Genomic DNA, 14559 nt, shown 5'->3' on the forward strand with positions numbered 1-14559 from the left:
TATCTGATTTTCCTAAACAAGTTTGGTTAAATAAAGGTGAGCCTAGAAATTGAAGTTACTTTGCAAAGAGTAGAAAAAGAAATCTTCATGGACATACTTCTTTCTATTTGGTAATATCTCTTCACTCGTACTCTGACTTCCTGCCTACAAAAAATAAGGTATTTCATAGAATCGTAACCTTAAAACATATTCCTCTCAATCCCTAACTCAATCATCAAAGAATAGCTTAAAACAAAACCACAACAAAAGCCCTCCCATACCAAAAGGAGAGCTTCAGTACTGCCTGAGACCAGTCACTCAGCTGGCCAGGTGCTCTGGGAAATGAGCTAGGTGTGGAAGCAGAGAAACCGCGTCTATCTTTAGGGAACACGCCTCTCCTTTCTCAGTCGGACGACAGGATAAGGAAACAAAACAGCTGAATTTTCATTTCCTTAATATCAACACAATTCTTCATTTCCCCCATTGCTCTAGTGTCAACACTTAATGCAAAAAAACCCACATAAGATGATTTCTTATGTGGTTTGAATTATATCTAGAAGTACTCTCATTTGAAAGGTAGTAAATCTATCAATTATGGTGTCAAAACACCTTGAATCAACTCTAGAACTGGCATTGCTCAGTTAGAAACAGTCCACACATTCCTTATGATTGCTACAAAGTTCACCCCCCCACCTAACCTTTTGCCATTTATGACACTGCCCTCAGCAGTTAGTGAGAAGCAGTAAAAATCTCTATTTCTTCCCTAGACCCTGAAAACATTGACCTGTTTGCAATTCTGCTAACATTTATGCATTTGCTCCACCTTTATCATGTGGAAAAAAAAAAAAAAAATCCTTGTTCTTTCCTTGAAACATCTGGTCTGTTTGACTAAATTACCGTTCCCTTGACATTTACCACAAAGGCAGATTCACGAATACCATAAAGCACCATTTTTAAATCCCTTGAGGGCCCACTACAAATTTTTAATTAAAAACATAATTTCTTCATACTGTAAGAACAAAGATTCTAATGTCACCAATAACAAAAAAGTAGGACATATCTTTTTCTACACAGAGCCCTCTTTTCTTCCAGTCTGACCCCTGATAAATTTAAGGCAGCTTCAGGACCTGCCTGGTAAGGCAATTCCAATCACTTAATGATAATGAATTTAATTGCGGGTCACTTTGTTTCACAAATGAAAACAAATCCCTAGTAGTATCCATGGCGTTCTGGTTTCATTTAATCAGAAGTACAGAAAATGCAGCCTTCTATAATAGCTGTAGGTTACTGCTGCTCCAAAGAACTCTGCAGAAGATCTCAAACCTTCCCGCTGAGAGCTCTCATTACTGCCTCTTCTCCCGCCCACCCTTGCTTCTTTACATCACACACAACCCATTCCCTTAGCCTATTCTTGTATTGTAGATTAGGTAAAAATACAGGAAGAAGACTCAAAAGACAGTAATTATTAAACCCTATTCACAGAACCTGCATTTCCCAGCTGCCACCAGAAAATAGCTCCTCAGAGCTCCCACCACTACAGAATCAGAGAAATGTCAACATAGGCCAACATCAGCACATTCTACAAGCTAAGCAAAAAGTAATATTGTGGTGCTGTTTGCACTGGGAAGTTCCATTCACACTCTGGTTTCTCTCTGAAATATAAGCCCACTCTCACATAAGGCACGTTCTCCATCTTCTAAGTTTATTCTCAGCCCTCAGGGCCTGATATCCATATTTTATCTTTCTGACTTACTCTTTGAGTATATTTTCTGGTCCTTATTTATATATATAGATATTTCTCTACTTTTTAAATACCATGCTTTCTAAGCTGACTCAAATATACTGTAGAAAGGGGTGGAATACAAATAAAAGAACTGCTTTTTGACTGTCTTCGTTTCTTTAATGATTATTTTTGAGAATGGATGAAATAAGAGCTCTGTTCTAATACAGTATAAACTTCCCCCAGCAAAACAACCTTTACATATAAAGAGATTGCTGTGTGTATGTATGAAACAAATTTTTCAGTATGTTGTCAAATAAGCTACACTCTGGGGAGTAAGAGCCCCAACATCCTGAGGGTTGGGAGTATAGGGACTTCATCAGACATGGTGAAAATTCCCTTAAATGAGCCTGACAGTGATTTCAACACCCTTTCCTGGAGAAACCGACCACGTTTGCTTAAAAAGGTCACTCTAGAAAGAGGCACGGCCCATAGCCCTTCAGCCATGCCATGTCCTCATAGCAGGGGTTACGCAAAACCAAATGTCCATAGGATGGACAGGTAGCATAAATTTATCAGCCGCCCGGACGACAGGTGTTAGGCATGCAATGACGCACTGGAGTAAAACATTCCTTTTAAAGGAAGCAGACACTTTTCAGCTCCAGCAAGTACTTATCGTTTGTGAATGTACTGTCAGATTTTTCCATTTTTCAAGAGTAGCTAGAAATTCAGATTTTTATGTGAAACTTCAAGATTTTAAAATGTTGAGAAAGAATTCAAATGTTAAAGCCACTGTACACCTAAACCAAACTAACTGCAGACCAGATCTATCCTGTGGGCCCCAGACTTGTGATCTCTGACTAGAAAGGTTTACTTACCCCATAGCTCCCAATGGAATGTGGCCTTCCATAAGCACTCATGAGAGAAAAAACAAAAATGGTTTTTCCGTAGTTTCTTTTTTAAGTGTGTATTCCTATGGAAGCTCTGGTAAGGATCGTGAAACCTATTCTTTGGCTGAATTATTTGCTTCTGAATTCTTAAGAATTAATAATCGAATTATCTGAATTTATAATCTTCTTTGCATAATTGCTTATCTTCAAAGGCAAATCTTTTTAAGGATAAAGGCAAAAACCAAACATAAAGGTGGTGCTATTAATATATCAATTTATGCCATATAGTGACTCTAAAAGCCTTCAAGAAACCTAAAAGAATGTAACATTAATCATATCAACAGTTAGTAACGAGAGCACTCATTTTACTTTTCAAGATTTCCCAATGTGTGTTCTCTGAACAGCAGGTCCGTAGGCATGTTCTGCCAGACAAGCAGTGTTTAGGAAAAGTTACAGGCTATCGCTTCCTTCTTGGAGTTTCATGGCACCCATTGGTGTATATTAATCAAAGGCTCTAAGAAGTTCTACAGGAAAGAAACCTGTTCAAATGTGCTTTAATCCAGCATTTCCAAAATTTTTTTTCATAACACCTATTATCCACACTTTGGATAATACTGTCCTATTATATTTTATTCTTAGTATGTATCAAAATATGGCATAACAAGGTTGAACCAACTGAACAAAATGTAGAAACTTCACTCCAATCAAGGCCTTTTCTCAGTTATTTCCTACTATTGCTCTAAAAGGGTTGTTCTGGTAGAAATTAACTTTAAGGGGTTAGGAGTATAGTAAATATAAATAATAGCTGTTCAAAGAATTGAAAGCTTTCTGACTAAATTGCACAAAAGAGACGTTTGATTATTTTGACATCAACGAAGAATAAAATATTTAATTACAGTTCCATGTAAAAACTGAAGCTTCATCCTATTTAAAACTAAGAGTCATTAATAGGGATAAGATCAGGCCAAGTGCTAGGGAAAAAAAATTAGGTAATAGAATATGGGTCACTTATTTTGACAAGAAGCTCTAAGATCATTTTCTAAAAAATAAATTTCATTGAAAATTTGCAAAAGCCTCTAAGTAAAAACTCAATATAAAATGCATTTTTATTGTATCTTTAATAACCGGATAAGAGAAAACACATAGCTTTAATAAGAACAATTTTTTAACATAAACCTTAGGGCTTTAAATCTCCTTACATGACCAAGCCATCCTATGGCTCTAGAATTCTCTGTTTAGACCACTATTTAGAATTTAGACACTTACCTACCAGTAAATAATAGTATCTTGAGCTCATTTTGAATATCTCACCTATATTTCATCCTTGTCTGGTCATCTCCTTAGGTTACAAACATCCAACACATGAACGTCCTACTGCATAGTGCCTTCCTTTTCATCTATTCATCTTAAGACAGCTCCACAAAGCAACCAGACTGTTCAGAGTCAACAGTGCAATCTGGTGGCCAGCTCAGGAAACTACCTGATCAAAACCCCCTTCCTGCTGTTTTCTTTCCCATGAATTTCCCATAAAGCACATGGCCTAGCCTCCCTAACCCCAATTTCCTCTTTCTTTTTTCAATACCCTTCAAACTCCTACTCAGGCGAAGGTCTCCCATTTCTCTCCCTAGTCATACAATCCTTTCAATCTACATGAATCACAAAAGCAATACTGCAGAACCATCAGGACTGCTCTCCCTAGCAAGCAGCAGCATCAGGGCTCTTCTGACGGCCAGGATGAGTCAGCTAAACTTAGGTGACATACAGCTGCAACAGCTCAGCTGTACTGGTAATGAACTCAGGCCCACCCCAGCTGTCAGCAATTCTATTTTAAGCATCACAGACCTCACAGAATGACCGGAGTGCCCCACAGTATCACAAATAAACTAGTTTGTGGTTTGTGAGGCATCTTTATCTCTTCCATGCTATAAGGGGTTGTTTTATTATTATTAACCACCAAAACTAACAGCCACAACAGCAATAATTGTGGTTTGGATTCTCCAAAGTACATTCATATTTGGTATCTCATTTCAACTTAATTTCTTTTTTTAAAAATTAATTTTTGAAAGATTTTATTTGTCAGAGAGAAAGAGAAAGAGAGAGAGCACAAGCAGGGGGAGTAGCAGGCAGAGGGAGAAGCAGGCTCTCTGCTGAGCAAGGAACCTGGTGTGGGATGGAGTCCCTGGGATCATGACCTGAGCTGAAGGCAGATACTTAACCGACTGAGCCACCCAGGCATCCCTCAACCTAATTTCTACCATATAGCTCCCTAACAAAAAGGTCAGCCAATTTCCAGGAGTTTAGATGCTACCTCATCTCAAGTGCTACTCTCCACCCAGTGGAGAGGAGGAGATACCCTCCCTGTATCTTCTGGGGGAAGTGGCCAGAGAACAACCTAATAGCTCATCTGTTTCATTGCTCTTGATAAGACTTTTCTACCTGGGCTCCCCTGGGGACTCCAGTCAGAATTCCACTGGGCCTCTAAGCAAAAAACTAACTCTCACACTCAAGCTATTCCTCCCATTCCTTAGACAGAAATAGATTACAGGCCCCAGAGAGCTTCATCAAAATAGGCAGGGTTCTTCCTAGACAGGGAGCCAGAAGTAACCCTGGGAAATTCTCTCATGCCCTCCCAGAATGCTCCAGGTCCACCATCAGGGTCAGGAAACGGTCTAGGAACAAAAAGGAAACCCCTGCCATCTGTACCAAGCTGCACAGCCTGCCTGACGTACGGAAACCACAGGCTTTCAGCCCTTCAGTTACTTTTGAACAATTCAAATAGCACTCTGCATACTGTTTTTCATAAGGGCACCCAGTACAAAAACAGAGCATGCATAAACTGTGCCCTGAAAAGGGTGACGTATAGCCTTGCTCTGTGCTTGACTTAGTAAAGCAATTATCAATTAAATGCAATGATTAATACCCGTACTTATAACTGGAAGATTCAAGAGAATACCTTCTCTCTAAAGGCTTTCCTGACTCCCTCAGGAACACCTGACCACTTAACCTTTGAGCCCCTACCCCACGGCCACTCCTTATAAAACTTTTATCATGGCACCTTTGACTCCTTACTTCACTTAGTATTTACATGTCTATTTCCTTCCACTGGGCTCTAGGGTCCTCTAAGGCTGAGACCATATCTCTGTGTGGGTCCCAGTTGCCTGGCAAAGTGCCCAACAGAGTGAGCGCTCTGTGCTCATCAGGGTTCTGGTGAATTAACAAAGGTTTTCCTGAGGGGCAGATGCTGATGCCCCAAGATGTCCAACCACTGCCCTTCTAGAGCTTCCAGATCACTCTCTTCACTCCACTGAAAGCCACCTGCCAGGGATATGGAAATACAGTGTGTCTGATCACCAGTGGGTGCCCCAAGGCTTGGCTTAATCAGCGCAAATTTCTGATGCCCCCCTGGTGACCTACTCAGTGATCAGAATTACCTACTGCTCATCATTGCTGCTGATACTCCTACATCATTTAGAAAACATAAGCATGATAGATGATTTCCTTTTGAAAGAAAGAAGAAACTAGCACTTTTGAAGACATACACTATACCACTGTGCTAGTCTTTTTAAAACATTGTCACACTTAAATTCACCATAACTGCTATGCTATAAACATTATCCCTACTTTAGAGATAAGGAAACTAAGGTTAAGAAGAGTGAAGTCAAGTCAGAACTGAAACCCAGGTTTATCTGACCCAGAGTCTATATACTCTTTCCAATGCAGTGATGTCCTGTGCCTGCAAGACTCCTTGTCCTCCAGGCTACTGGCCACCAGCCATGCTTCCCAAGAGTCACCTGAACAAGTCAAAATGCATTTTGGTTTGTGAATGATTTATTTCTCTCTTCTATCTAAATTTATTCTGCTCCTTCTCAATTAAGAAACGACTGATATATTCTTCTTAAACCTACTAACAAAATTAGCAGTTAGAAAAGCCGAAGAAAATGATTTAGCAATGAATTGGCATTATATTCAGCTATTTTAACTTCCAGGTTCAAAGCCTCAAGCAATTGTGCTCTTGCAGCCAGACAATTTTGTCCAATGTCTACACAAATGTGTATTTTCAGCTCCGTGGTACTAGGACAAGGATGTTGTTACTGGCATGCAGATCACTAAAACTCTTGAGAGTAATGTACACATAAAAGTTCAAGTTACCTAAGTTTTTCCTGGAAGAAGCCTATTCTTTGAATGAGCTTCATGGAATACTAATTCTTCACAAGTATAATCCCCAAAATCTTCACAAGTATAATCCCCAAACAGGTATATCAAATGCTGGATTAAAAAATATTACACAAATTTATTTACTGCAAGACTTCTCAGAACCTTAATATATCAATTTTTCCCAAATGTTTTGGCTATGGAACCTTTAACTGGAGGAGAAAATGGATATAAAATGCACAAAGTTCTCAACAAATGACATCTATTATTGTTATGAGCAAACCTTTTGTCGATGCTCTCAAGAGATCAGTGTCTGATGGGACAGGTGTTCTTCAGAACACACTTTGGAAAACACTAAATATGGTCCCTTAGGGGATGGTATTAGCTATTTTGTCCACTAGAAACTATTTTAGTATATCAGAACTGCAGCATCTTTTAAACCTCCCTAGAGAGGAATAATAGGTCCAAAGACTCAAACACTAAGAAACTCTGGACTCAAATGCAAATTCAGAGAGCGGGGAAAGGAGAAGGATTTATTATGAATAACAGGTACTTCTCTCATTTCAGCAGAGAAATTCCTCCTTTGGAGAAATTCCTATGATAGAAGGTGCCCAAACCACGAATTTAGACCAAAAGGAACAAATAAATAAATAAAGAAGATTAGAAATGCTGAAGATTTCCAAGGAGGGATATGACAAATCCAATTTGACTGAGCCAAGATAAAATTATAGTTATTGTCTTAGGAGGTAGTAGGTGGAGAATGAAAGAGTTTAAGTAAATATACCACAAACCCAAGGGCTGAGGCCATCAATCAAGGAGCCCTGTAACTCAGCCCCCACTTATTTTCCCAATTTAATTTCCCTCTGCTCCCTTTCATACATTTGTGCTCCATCTAACCAACCTAAATGTTCTCCACTCATTCTGCACAATTTCTCATCTGTGTTTATACTGTTGCCTTTCTCTGCAATGTCCATTTCCCACAGTTCCACAGCTCCACCTCTCCCCTGGCTAATCTCCAAACCCTTTTCAACTTTCAAGGCCTAGTTCCAATGACACTTCATCCAAGAAGCTTTCTTTCATCACTCCAGGTATACATAAACCCTCCAAAGCACTTAATCTTATCTTCATTGTATTTGTTATTTTTCCTAATTTGACAAATATTTGAAAAACTTTTATGTGCCAGGCTCTTTAGGTTCATGTATTTATATACTTGTTTTATCTACCCATTATACTATTAACTTTCTGAACACAGGATTTTATGTCTAATTCATATAACCAGCTCTAATGTCTTGCCCATAGTTGGCACTCAAACATGGTTTAAAGGAAGAAAGGCACATTATTTTGAAAAGATGGCTGTATGTGGGCTGGAGATAGCTGTAATAGTAGGTGTGAGTCACTACAGATGCTGTAGTGACCAGAGAAACCTTCAGGAAAGAGATGGCATTTGGGAGGGGTCTTAAAATAAGTGTAGCAATTAGAAATTGAGACAGGAACAGAAATATTTCAGTTGACTGGAATACAGGGTTCAGAAGGAAAGCAGAAAAAAGAAAGGTTGAAAAAAACTTGAAGTCAGACTGGGAAGGTCTTCAGTCCCAGGCAAAAGGATCTGGACTGTCTTTGTACCTAAAAAGGAGACTAAAAGTGCTAGACATCCCACTGATACATAAACGGGAGTAGGAAAGACCAGAATTACAGATTGGACAGAATTAAAAATTAAAGAACTTAACCAGCCTCCAACTGGTTTCCAGCTTCCTTGCTCCCAACATTTTTTTTCAATTTTATGTTTTTCAAATTTTGAGTGGATGACCATGTTACCTGAACAATAACCAAACCTCAGCTTTAAATATACAGTTACCCCTTGAACAACACAGGTTTGAAATGCACAAGTCCACTTATATGCAGATTTTTTTTGATAAATGCAGTATAGTACACTTTTTCTCTTCCTATGATTTTCTTAGTAACGTTCTCTTTTCTCTAGCTTATTTTATTGTAAGAAATACTGTATACAGTACATATAACATACAATATGTTTAATCAAATGTATATGTTATTGTTAAGGCTTGTGGTCAGTAGTACAGTACTGGTAGTTAAGTTTCTGGGGAGTCAAAAGTTATATGTGGATTTTTCAACTACATGGGGGTCAGCGCCCCTAATACCCCCACCCCAGCCCATTGTTCAAGGATCAACTGTATAGTAAAATCAATCTGTCATATTTCAGGATATTTATAAATTGTGATTATGCTATAAATTGTAAGGAGGAGGAAGCAGGAAACTTCTAGGATACTCCTTTCAAGGTGTCTACTATTCCACATCTCTGGCCAAAATGTTTTAGAAGGTAAGAACCATAAACATCTCCTTCCACACCTTGTCTTGAAGGTTACTGTTTTTCGGCCCGTTTCAGTTAGTCTATGGCAAGTTTCCTGCTCTATCAATTTGCTGCTGTGAACCTTCAGGTTCAGTCTTTTTATATGTTCAAAAAGTGGAGTCACTTTTACAAGAGAGACCACTGTCACAATGTCTGTCCACCTTACTGGAAGCCTGGACAAGAACACAGCTATCCTTTGGGATGCCTAGAACATCTGAGCAACGGAACTCCTCTTGCTGGAGGAGGAAAAAAAAAATCACACATCTAGGAGCTTTACAATAACTCCTGCTCTTGCCAATCTGTTTACCCTTCTTTGGGACCAAGAAGTCAATTGAACAAGTTCTAAATACAGTGTCTTCTGCCATCTTTCAGGATGAGACCTATACATAGGGTAGTCTGTGTGGCCATAAATGAAAGGTAATCACTGACCAGAAGTATCTCCCTAATACTATCTGAAATCCACTGATTAGGGATTTGTTTGAGTTAAAAAACAAACATGATCTTAGAAAGGGGAGAGGGGATCTTGCTATCAGGCTCTGTATTAGGAAAACAATCTGATTCACCTAATCCACACAGAAGGAATGTGGGTTTGATTGGGGGGAAGGGAGAAGGGAGAAGGGAGAAGGTCAAAGGATAGAAAATCTGTGAGATCATTCTGGAGCACTGTATATTTCCAAGGAGAAATCCAAGGAGCATCAGAAAGAACTAAACAGAATGAGGGCACTAGGATCCTGAAAGGTAGCCAAGCGAAGAAGTAGAAAAAGCAAAAAAGAGCCATAGCTCAGAAGGTTTGGTGAATGAGTTCCAAAGGTTGACTTTATCTTGAGTTATTGCCAAGGTCCTCACTTACTCCCAGTAGTTCAACTCAGCTCTCATTTTCTGTGGGAGCATCCAAAATGAGGTGGAATGTACCGAAACTTGGGTGGGGAAGTGTGGCCAAATGAGGTTGGGAGTGATAGATGTGGAGCTGAAGCCAAGAAAGAGAAGGTGTCAAAAATGGAGCCAAAAGAGCTGGAACCCAAAATGGGATCCAGTTCATCAGAATTACAGGTATTTGGGGACTTTTCTGTTTCCCATCCTAAGTTTTATCCAAATTGTTTATGCTGGAAATTCTGAGTATGCCTGGGTTAAAGAAATACGTGATCAGCAGCCACCATTCAGAATTCATCAAGCTCCAATAAAACCGCTTCACTTGAGTTCAGAAAATGAAAACTGCAATAAGGCAGAAATTTGTAGAAACACAAACAGTGGAAGTTAGTTCCCCATAAACATTACCAAAACAGATAATTACACTAGTTATTTTCAAAAGTCCTTCAAGCCCAAGGTAATACATGTATTTGGAGGGAAAACAATCAACATACCACCGCCATCTGCAACCACCACTGCTCATTCCCTTCTCAAGAGATGTCCAGTCCTGGTGAAGGCTTGCCCTGACGAGGCATAATATCCTCCTCCCACAGAGCCAGTGACATGACCCTTCCAAGGTACACAAGCCCATCTGCTCATCTCCACTCTCCTCCCCTCAATTCAACTGCTTCTTAATCTACTTTGGGCATAACTATCTTCACGTGGACCTCTACCCCTCTGCCTTTTTTATGTATAAATATATTTCAAATCCTCTCCTACAGGGACAGAGGCTCTCTGGAGGTTGACCATTTACCTTTCAGACATCAGACCCTGCCGAACTGGGATCAGTCTTTCTAATCTCACACTATTCCAGAGAGATTTAGAGAAGTTACTTCAGCATTCTCATTATTTATTCAGATGAAACACTGCATACTCCCATTCTAGTCACAAAGCACAGCCTCTCCACACTGTTTAAATTAAGATCAAAGTTAACAAAGGTTCCCTACCTTTTTCCCGACCTGTATAGCTACCTATCCAAGTCCGCTAACTGCTAAAAAAATTTGGTAATGGCCCCAGAATTTGAAAAATACAGTGGCACTGTCACACTTGCTAAAATCCTTGCTTCTTCTGCATCAATTATTCTATGATTCAACATCCCCATTCTTTAGTAATTCCTTCTGCTTTCCGTGCTGCAGTCTTCCCCTTATAGGTGGACAAGTCCCAGCATCATTCTTTTGCAACCAACTGTAAACCCTGTTCTAGACGTCACCATTCTTTTCAGCAGACCTTACCATGTAGATAAGCTCTAAACTTGCTCTCCTAACTATAGCACTATTTGGGACTAATAGCATCAACCAGTTATACTTGTACAAGTCCCAAATGCTTTCACATTCATTTTCCTCTTACCTGAGCTGCTCAACATCCAGAGAGAAACCATATGCCTGTCATTTTATAGATAAGGAAACCAAAATTCTGCAAGTATTGGGTGACTTATTCTGAGCCAAGCAGATAATTTAAATGAGCTAGAGTCAAGACTTCTACTTCTGACCCCAACTCTTTCCCCATGCACATTTCTGAGAATAAACCTAACTGCCAAGCAAGCCCCACATGTCTGGTGTAAGTCTGACAGGACATGCTGTAGGCCCCGTGAGAGATACCTGCGTTGGTCCCTTGGTCTGTATCACTGTTTTTACCCTATTTCCCACTCCTAGCACCAAGTCTTGATACACAAACTCACCCCCTCCTAATTTCCCTCCATCCTACTTCTACCATATTAACCAATTTCTTTTTTTACTGTTGTTCTGAATATAGTCTTGTCCCTTCTCCACTGATAACGCCTCTGTCAGGAGAAAGGAAGCAGTCTTCTTCTCTTACCCAACAACTTACACCCTTTGGCTCAGAAACCACAAACTCTTAACACAAACGCTGTATAAGTGTACATTTATTTATGGTTTTGGGTCCATGTTCTCTGTCCTTGCCTTCTCCTGCCCTGTTCGAAGCTATCCATTTGAGAGTGTAAGCTCCTGGCCCAGAAGGCTCTAGTTAGTCCGTTGTGGGCACCACCCAGCACAATGCCTTGCATTCACAGGAGCATAAACATTGCCAGTTACCATCTTTTTAAAAAAAAATAATAAATTATTCCTGTCCTTGATCTGAAATAATGACAGAAATCAGTTGCCAAAACCACTAAGAGCATTGTTTACTTCAATTCAGAGTTACTGAATAGGAATTAGCTTAAAAGAGCTGTAAAGTGAAAGACAAGGACACATTTGTTTACACGCAGTCCCAAAGGTATAAAACGAAATACAGAGTAATTTGTTATTAGTTTCTCATCCACAACAGTCCAGCTCTACTGCATAGCAAGGTCACCCTGGGTAAGAGGATCCTAGTTACCAGCATTCCCATTACAGAAAGGAGGTGAGCAGCTATTCCAAATGCATATGTGCTCTAGAAAAGCACCAGCTGGCTGCATTTCACTTACCGGTTTATCCTTGATGGTGGGGCTTGACACGCACAGGTACAGCTTCCCGTCTTCTTCCAGGCAGGCATCTATCAATGCTTGCACTGAGCTCTCCTCCTGGAACAGCAGAAAGGCATAGCCTTGGGAGAACAAAAACAAAAGGAGGGAGAGAGAAATCAGTACATTAAACTCAAAGCACCAAATAAAAATTTACCTGTTGTTTCCCTTTGGCAAATTCTTACTAAAATCTAAGAACTTGGAATGGGACACAGGGAAGTAATAGTCCCTGAGACACTTCGTATGCCAAGCATTGGGTTAGGTACTCGTAGACATAATCTTGCTTAATTCTCATAATTACTCAGGGGAGCAAGTTCAGAACTCCTCTATGGAATTTCCGTGAAATACAAGCATACCTCATTTTATTGTCCTTCACTTTATTGTGCTTTGCAGATATTGCGTTTTTTACAAATTGAAAGCCTGTGGCAACCCTACATCAAGTAAATCTATTGGAGCCATTTTTCCAACAGCATTTGCTTACTTTGTGTCACATTTTGGCAATTCTCACAATATTTTAAACTTTTTCATCATTATTATTATATTTGTCATGGTGATCTGTGATCAGGAATCTTTGAGATTACTATTGTGATTGTTCTGGGGAACCATGAACCGGGCCCACATAAGCAAGTGAACTTCATAGATATTGTGTGTGTTCTGACTGCTCCACGGGCCAGCCATTCCACTGACTCTCTCCCTCTCCGTGGGCCTCCCTATTTCCTGAGACACAACAATATTGAAAATAGGCCAATTAATAACCCTACAATGCCCTCTAAGTGTTCAAGTAAAAGGAGGAGTCGCACGTCTCTGACTTTAAGTCAACAGCTAGAAATGATTAAGCATAGTGCAGAAGACATGTTGAAAGCTGAGAGAGGCTGAAGGCTGGGCCTCTTGAGCCAGTTAGTCAAGTTGCAAATGCAAAAGAAAAGTTCTTGAAGGAAATTAAAAGTGCTACTCCAGTGAACACATGAATGATAAGAAAGCAAAACAGCTTTATGGCTGGTAAGAAAAAAGTTCTAGTGGTCTAGATAGATCAAACCAGCCACAACATTCCCTTCAACCAAAGCCTTTTCCAGAGCAAGGCCCCAACTCTCTGCAATTCTGTGAAGGCTGAGAGAGATGAGGAAGCTGAAGAAGAAAAGTTGGAAGCTAGCAGAGGTTGATTCATGATGTTTAAAGAAAGAAGCCATCTCCATGACATAAAAGTGCAAGGTAAAGCAGCAAGTGCTGATGTAGAAGCTGCAGCAGGTTATCAAGAAGATCTTGCTAAGGTAATTAATGAAGATGCCCCCAATAAACAGCAGCTTTTTCAATGTAGATGAAACAGCCTTCTATTGGAAGAAGATGCCAGCTAGGACTTTTACAGCTAAAGAGGAGAGGTCAATGCCAACCTTCAAAGCTTCCAAGGACAACCTCACTCTCTTATTAGGCATTAATACAGCTGGTGACTTTATGTTGAATCCAATACTCATTGACCATTCTGAAAATCCTACAGCCCTTAAGAATTATGACAGATTTATTTTGCCTATGCTCTATAAATGGAACCATAAATCCTGGATGACAGCACATCTGTTTACAAGATAGTTTATGGGATATTTTAGGCCCACTGTTGACCCTGCTCCGAAAAATAGATTCCTTTCAAAATATTACTGCTCACTGACAATGTACTAGGTCACCCAAGAACACTGATGGAGATGTACAATGAAATGAATGTTGTTTTCATGCCTGCTAACACTATGTCCATTCTGCAGCCCATGGATTTCAAGTTTTATTATTATTTTTTTAAGTTTATTTACTTATTTTAGTAGAGATCTCACACCCCGAGATCAAGAGTTGCATGTGCCTCCAACTGAAACAGCCAGGCGCCCCCCAGTCTTATTATTTAAGAAATATATTTCATAAGAACTATAGCTGCCAGAGAGTCCTCTGATGGATCTGGGCAAAGTAAACTGAAAACCTTTTGGAAAAGATCTACCATTCTATATGTCATTAAGAACAATCATGATCAGGGGAAGAGGTCAAATTATCACCATGACAGGAGTTTGGAAGAAGCTGATTCCAACTTAAGGAGAACTTTGAGGGGTTCAAGACT

General features: G+C 39.7%; 1 protein-coding gene across 7 annotated transcripts in view; it reads right to left on the minus strand.

Moving 5' to 3' along the window:
• Positions 1–14559, minus strand: part of CPEB3 (cytoplasmic polyadenylation element binding protein 3) — a 185741-nt gene that overhangs the window by 34208 nt on the left and 136974 nt on the right. For all 7 annotated transcript variants that reach the window (XM_032432500.1, XM_032432501.1, XM_032432504.1 and 4 more), the window contains one exon: positions 12435–12553. In XM_032432500.1, coding sequence (XP_032288391.1) covers positions 12435–12553 — 119 coding nt within the window. The remainder of the gene's footprint in view (positions 1–12434; positions 12554–14559) is intronic.

This window comes from Phoca vitulina, unplaced genomic scaffold (assembly GCF_004348235.1).
Source record: "Phoca vitulina isolate PV1807 unplaced genomic scaffold, GSC_HSeal_1.0 scaffold48, whole genome shotgun sequence".
NCBI lineage: Eukaryota > Metazoa > Chordata > Mammalia > Carnivora > Phocidae > Phoca > Phoca vitulina.